This window comes from Hylobates moloch, unplaced genomic scaffold (assembly GCF_009828535.3).
Source record: "Hylobates moloch isolate HMO894 unplaced genomic scaffold, HMol_V3 SCAFFOLD_3151, whole genome shotgun sequence".
In the NCBI taxonomy this organism is placed as follows: Eukaryota; Metazoa; Chordata; class Mammalia; order Primates; family Hylobatidae; genus Hylobates; species Hylobates moloch.
The window spans coordinates 1-5,274 of NW_026655426.1; the positions used below are offsets into that span (position 1 = coordinate 1).

At 64.2% G+C, this 5,274-nt stretch overlaps 1 protein-coding gene across 1 annotated transcript; it reads left to right on the plus strand.

Annotated features, from left to right (window-relative positions):
- Nucleotides 1–120: 120 nt before the first annotated feature.
- Nucleotides 121–3,138, plus strand: ISOC2 (isochorismatase domain containing 2). The gene is made up of 4 exons (XM_032147790.2): nucleotides 121–403; nucleotides 683–753; nucleotides 907–1,024; nucleotides 2,631–3,138. The coding sequence occupies exons 1-4, from the start codon at nucleotides 221–223 to the stop codon at nucleotides 2,709–2,711; spliced, it is 453 nt and encodes a 150-aa protein (XP_032003681.2). The 5' UTR covers nucleotides 121–220; the 3' UTR covers nucleotides 2,712–3,138.
- The last annotated feature ends 2,136 nt before the right edge of the window (nucleotides 3,139–5,274 follow it).

Sequence of the window (5,274 nt, forward strand, 5' to 3'; positions counted from 1 at the left end):
CCCTCAGACCCAGGAGTCCAGGCCCCAGCCCCTCCTCCCTCAGACCCAGGAGTCCAGGCCCCCAGCCCCTCCTCCCTCAGACCCAGGAGTCCAGGCCCCCAGCCCCTCCTCCCTCAGACCCAGGAGTCCAGGCCCAGCTCTTCTTCCCTCAGACCCTGACCTCCCTGATCTTTCTTCCCCATCACTGACACAGGTGGCCCGGCTGCTTGAGGTGCCAGTCATGCTGACGGAGCAGTACCCGCAAGGCCTGGGCCCCACGGTGCCCGAGCTGGGGGCTGAGGGCCTTCGGCCGCTGGCCAAGACCTGCTTCAGTATGGTGCCCGCCCTGCAGCAGGAGCTGGACAGTCGGCCCCAGCTGCGCTCCGTGCTGCTCTGTGGCATTGAGGCACAGGCCTGCATCTTGGTGAGATGCTGACTGACCCCAGGGGTCCCTCATTCTCACCTCCTTCCCTGACCAGAAACCTCCACTTCCCTGCAGGACCCTCATCCTGACCTGGGCCCTCTCTCCTCACGTGTGGGCCCCATCCTATCTTGTATCCCCTCCTGACCTGGGGGGCCCCTGCTCTGATCCGAGCCTCCCTCCTCCCATTCTGGGCCCCTAATTCTGACTCACCACCCCCAATTCCTTACCCGGGACCCCTGTTCTTATCCGGCGTTGGCCCTGACCTCTCTCTACCCACAGAACACGACCCTGGACCTCCTGGACCGGGGGCTGCAGGTCCACGTGGTGGTCGACGCCTGCTCGTCACGCAGGTGAGAGGGCCCCTCCCTGGGTGGGTGCACGTGGGGGCCGTCAGGGGCTCCCAGGAAGGGCCACAGGCAGCATTCCCACCAGGGTGCCTGCGTGTCTGGGTGTCCAGACTGCAGCGTCCACACCAGCCTTCCCTCCCTCCCTCCCACTCACAGCCAGGTGGACCGGCTGGTGGCTCTGGCCCGCATGAGACAGAGTGGTGCCTTCCTCTCCACCAGCGAAGGGCTAATTCTGCAGCTTGTGGGTGATGCCGCCCACCCCCAGTTCAAGGAGGTAATGCCCGCCTGGCCGCCCCCACCTGCCCTGCATCTGACAAAGGTCTTGTCTTTGGGCTCTGAGAATACATCTCGGCACCAGCAGGCTGCTGCCTCCAGGGGGAGCCAGGTTCTTGGAGGGGAGGCTGCTGGTCACTGTCACGGCCATAAATCCATGAAAGGAGCCCGCAGATGGACCACAAGGACCACAGAGAACAATAAAATGGGGGAGGCGATCCAGAGGGTCAGGGCACAGAGGAGGGGGTTTGTATTGAAGGGTCCGGGGGGCGTCCTGGAGCAGGTGACTTTAGAATGAACTGAAGGAGGGAGCAACCAGGCGGACACTGGGGAAGAACAGGCCAGCAGAGACCCTCTAGATAGAAACCCCTTGACCCGTCCACACCCATCTCCAACTCTCCATCTCCTCCGCCTCTGCCCCTTCCGGCCCGGGTGCCCCTCCTCCAGTTTCTCAGACTCCACACCCACCCTCAGAGTGGCCGCCCTGCTACCGGGGTCAGCCAGGTACTGGGCCCCCCTGCTTCAAGCCCTTGGCCCTCATGATGCTGGAGAGGCCCCAGACCTTGACATTCCCAGGCCCTCCCAGGTCTGCTCCTTGCCTTCCTTCTAGTTCGGCTCTGTGGGACATTCACTGAGCACCTACTCCGTGCCAGCCACTGTGGTGAGCCCTGGAGTCTGCATCAATCCATGTTCAGTGACACATCGAACATGGATTGGGGCGGGAGTTGCAGAGGGATGAACAAGAGTGACAGGGGTGGCCCTGAATTCTGACCTGCAGGCGAAGGGGGCATCAAGCACTCACAGTGTTCCCAGGGGAGGGGGGACTGAGCTTTCTTTGTCCAAGGAGCTGTAGCAGGCCAGGGTGAGCACTGGGCGAGAGGAGCCAGCACCCTGTCTTCACACAGGAGCCACAGCCCAAAGGTTTGGGATTTCAGCCATGGGCAGCCATCAGGGTTTGATGCAGGGGAGCTGGCTATATCGGGTCGGCAGTTTACAAAATTCTTCCTGGCATTGTGTGACCAGTGGATTAGGGAGTGTGGCAGAGGGGAGGAGGGAGACCTGTCAGTAAGGAGGTTAATTTGGGCACCCAGGCAAGCGGTGATGAGGCAGTGGGGATGCAGGCTTTTTTGTTGTTTTTTCTTTATTTATTTATTTTTATTTTCTGGAGATAAACTTGCTGGGACTTGCTGATGGATGAAATGCGGTTGGTTGCTCATGTCTATCTAAGAGGCAGTTAGATAGATGAGTCGAGTTTGGGGGCAAAGTCCAGGCTGGGTTTGTGAGCTGAGGGCCCAGAAGAGGGATGGGAGAAATGAAGTTACTTAAGAAGAGGAAGGTGTAGACAGGAAGCCCCAGCACAGAGCTGTCCACCCTTAGTGGTCCAAGCCCGCAAAGCACACCAAGATGGCGGGCAGTGAGGAGCTCAACCAGTCACGTGTAATGAAAGGGAGGCCCCAGGAAAAGTCTTGAGAAGAGGGAGCGTTGTCTTGGGCAGCTGCTAGCCAGAAGGTCCGAGAGATGAAGATGGAGAAGTGTCCCTCAGATTTGTCATCCATGGAGATCAGGACCCTAGACGCTTCCTGACCCATAGCCCTCTGCCCCTACAGATCCAGAAGCTCATCAAGGAGCCCGCCCCAGACAGCGGACTGCTGGGCCTCTTCCAAGGCCAGAACTCCCTCCTCCACTGAACTCCAAGCCTGCCTTGAGGGAAGACCACCCTCCTGTCGCCCGGACCTCAGTGGAAGCGCGTTCCCCCCATCCCTGGATGCCAAGAGTGGTGCGATCCACCAGGAGTGCCGCCCCCTTGTGAGGGGGGCAGGGTGCTGCCTTCCCATTGGACAGCTGCTCCCGGAAATGCAAATGAGACTCCTGGAAGCTGGGTAGGAATTGGCTGAGCCGAGGTGGAGGCGGGGCTCGGCCCCGGGCCACTTCACGGGGCGGGAAGGGGAGGGGAAGAAGAGTCTCAGACTGTGGGACACGGACTCGCAGAATAAACATATATGTGGCTGTGGACCAAACCATTCTTGAGTTGGGGGGGATCCCGGGGGCGACTGGGGGCTGCAGGAGGGAGAAAGCGGGGTCCCCAGCAGGTGGGGAGGGGGAGGTGCCTCTTCTCGGCTCAAAGCCGGCGCGAGGCAAAGGCGAGGGCTGGCGGCTGACACATCTGCACGGACGCGGCGCATCTGCTCGGAAGAGAACTGCGGCCGGGGTCGCCCCCCGCCGGCGCGCGCACGCCCAGCCCAGCTGCCGGCAGACACGCGCTCCGCCGCCGCCTCCAGCTGCCCCCCACGCCGCCACCCCCGGCTCCCCAAGGGTCCCGCATCCGGAAAGCGAGGTGAGCGAGACCGCACCCCGGTGCGAGGGGGAAACTGAGGCAAGGGGACATGGAGACGGGGAGGAAGACACAGCCATGTGGATGGGTGGATGGATGGATGGAAGGATGGATGGACGGATGGAAGGAAGGGCTGAAAGCCTTGTAGTCCCGGCTCCCCCAGACGCAGGAGTTCCGGGACCCACATGGGGGCCCCCAGAATTCTGCAGATCTAGGAGTTGGAACTCTGCAGACCCCCAGGGAGAGCTCCTCCGTTCCAGATTTGCAGCCCTTGCCTCTTCGCCAACCTTGGGGACCTCAGAGGCCACCCCTGAGTCCTCAGGGACACCCGCGTCAGAGCTGTCATACAGCCCGCCCCGCGTTGGGCAATCGGAGCCCCCACCGCCAACCCTGGGAGCCCAGACCCCTCCCAGAAGGTCTGGTCCCCTGGCCCCCAGCGTCGGAGCGCCCAGCATCCCTCTCCCCAGGGATCTAGGAAGAGCCCCTGGGACCGGGCGGCGGCGCCCCCGGCCCCCGCCTTCCGGATCCAGGTGTCCCCCCTCCTCACCCCCCAAGCCCGAAGCCTCGCGTCTCGGAGGCCCGGCGCGCGTCGCCATGGCAACGAGAGTCTATTTTGCGCTGGGAACACGCAGCTCCCGCCGCAGCGCCCCCCCACCCCACCAACCCGGGCCTGAATGGGAGTGGGGGACCCGGGAGGGGGCTCAGGGGTCCGGATCGGGGGCGAGTGGAGACACAGACACTCGGAGATCCGACGACAGCAAACCTGGGACAGAGACAGAGACGTGGAGCCAGGGAGGAGAGACAAGCGGGATGTGGAGACAGAGGGGTGACGGAGACCGGGCGGGGGAAGGAGGGAAATGGAGGCGCGCAGGGAACTGAGGCTCGGAGCTGGGGACAGCCCGGGACAGAGGCGCCGGGACGGAGAGAGACCCGGAGAGAGACGCCGAGATGCGAGGAGACCCGCAGCGAGACACAAGGGCTGAGACACCCCTAGAGACAGAGACAGGCGGGGGAGGCGGGGGTCCGGGAGGAGGCGTGGACGGGGCGCCCCGGGACGCGAAGATGCGGAGACCCAGAGACCCAGAGACAAACACGCGGGCCGGGCGGCGCAGGGATCTGGGCGGGGGCGCCGGGACCGGCCGCCTCCTGGGCTGCGGGTCGGGGGAGGGTCCTCCTCCCTCGCTCGGTCCCTGCCTTCCCCGCGGCCCGCGAGGCACGGCGCCCCCGTGCAGCCCCCAGGGTCTCCCCGCCCCGCCGCCCCTGGCGCCCGGAACTGGGGTCCCCGCGCCCTCCAGCAGGAGCCTGCCCCTTCTCTCTGGGCTTTCCCCACCCGCCCGGGCCCGCCTCCTCTTGAACGCACACCCCTACCCCAAACCGACCTGTCAACCCCAGAGGAGCTCCACCCTTCGCACTCGGACCGGCGCCCGCCCGGCCCAGCGCTGGCCTCTCTCTCCGTACCCACTGCGCCCCTCAGCCCCCCAACCACCCCCTACGGACCCTACTCCAGCCCAGCTCCCGAGACCCCAGAGGCGCCGACTCTCTCGGGCGAGTGTCCCCTCTGTAGGTCAGGTCCTCCCCTCTCTGGCTCTCTCTCCTCTCAGGGTCTCTAAACCCCACTTCTCTAGGACGCTGCATCCCCTCTGAGCATTTGTCTCCCGCCGCCCGCCCGTCTCTGCCTCTCTCTCTGGGTCTCTGTCCCCTCTCTGGGTCTCGTCCCCCCTCTTTCTCTGGGTCTCTGTCCCCCTGTCTCTGGGTCTCTGTCCCCCGGGTCTCTGTCCCTCTCTCTCTCAGGGTCTCTGTTCTCCTGTCTCTGGGTCTCTGTCTCCCCGTCTCTGGGTCTCTGTCCCTCTCTCTCTCTCTGGGTCTCTGTCCCCCTGTCTCTGGGTCTCTGTCCCTCTCTCTCTCTCTGGGTCTCTGTC

Bases quoted from the DNA above. Each gene is read 5' to 3' on its own strand.
- ISOC2 (XM_032147790.2), top strand. From the start codon at position 221: ATGCTGACGGAGCAGTACCCGCAAGGCCTGGGCCCCACGGTGCCCGAG. The intron at 404-682 runs GTGAGATGCTGA...CTCTACCCACAG, and splicing joins AGGCACAGGCCTGCATCTTG to AACACGACCCTGGACCTCCT. The intron at 754-906 runs GTGAGAGGGCCC...TCCCACTCACAG, and splicing joins GACGCCTGCTCGTCACGCAG to CCAGGTGGACCGGCTGGTGG.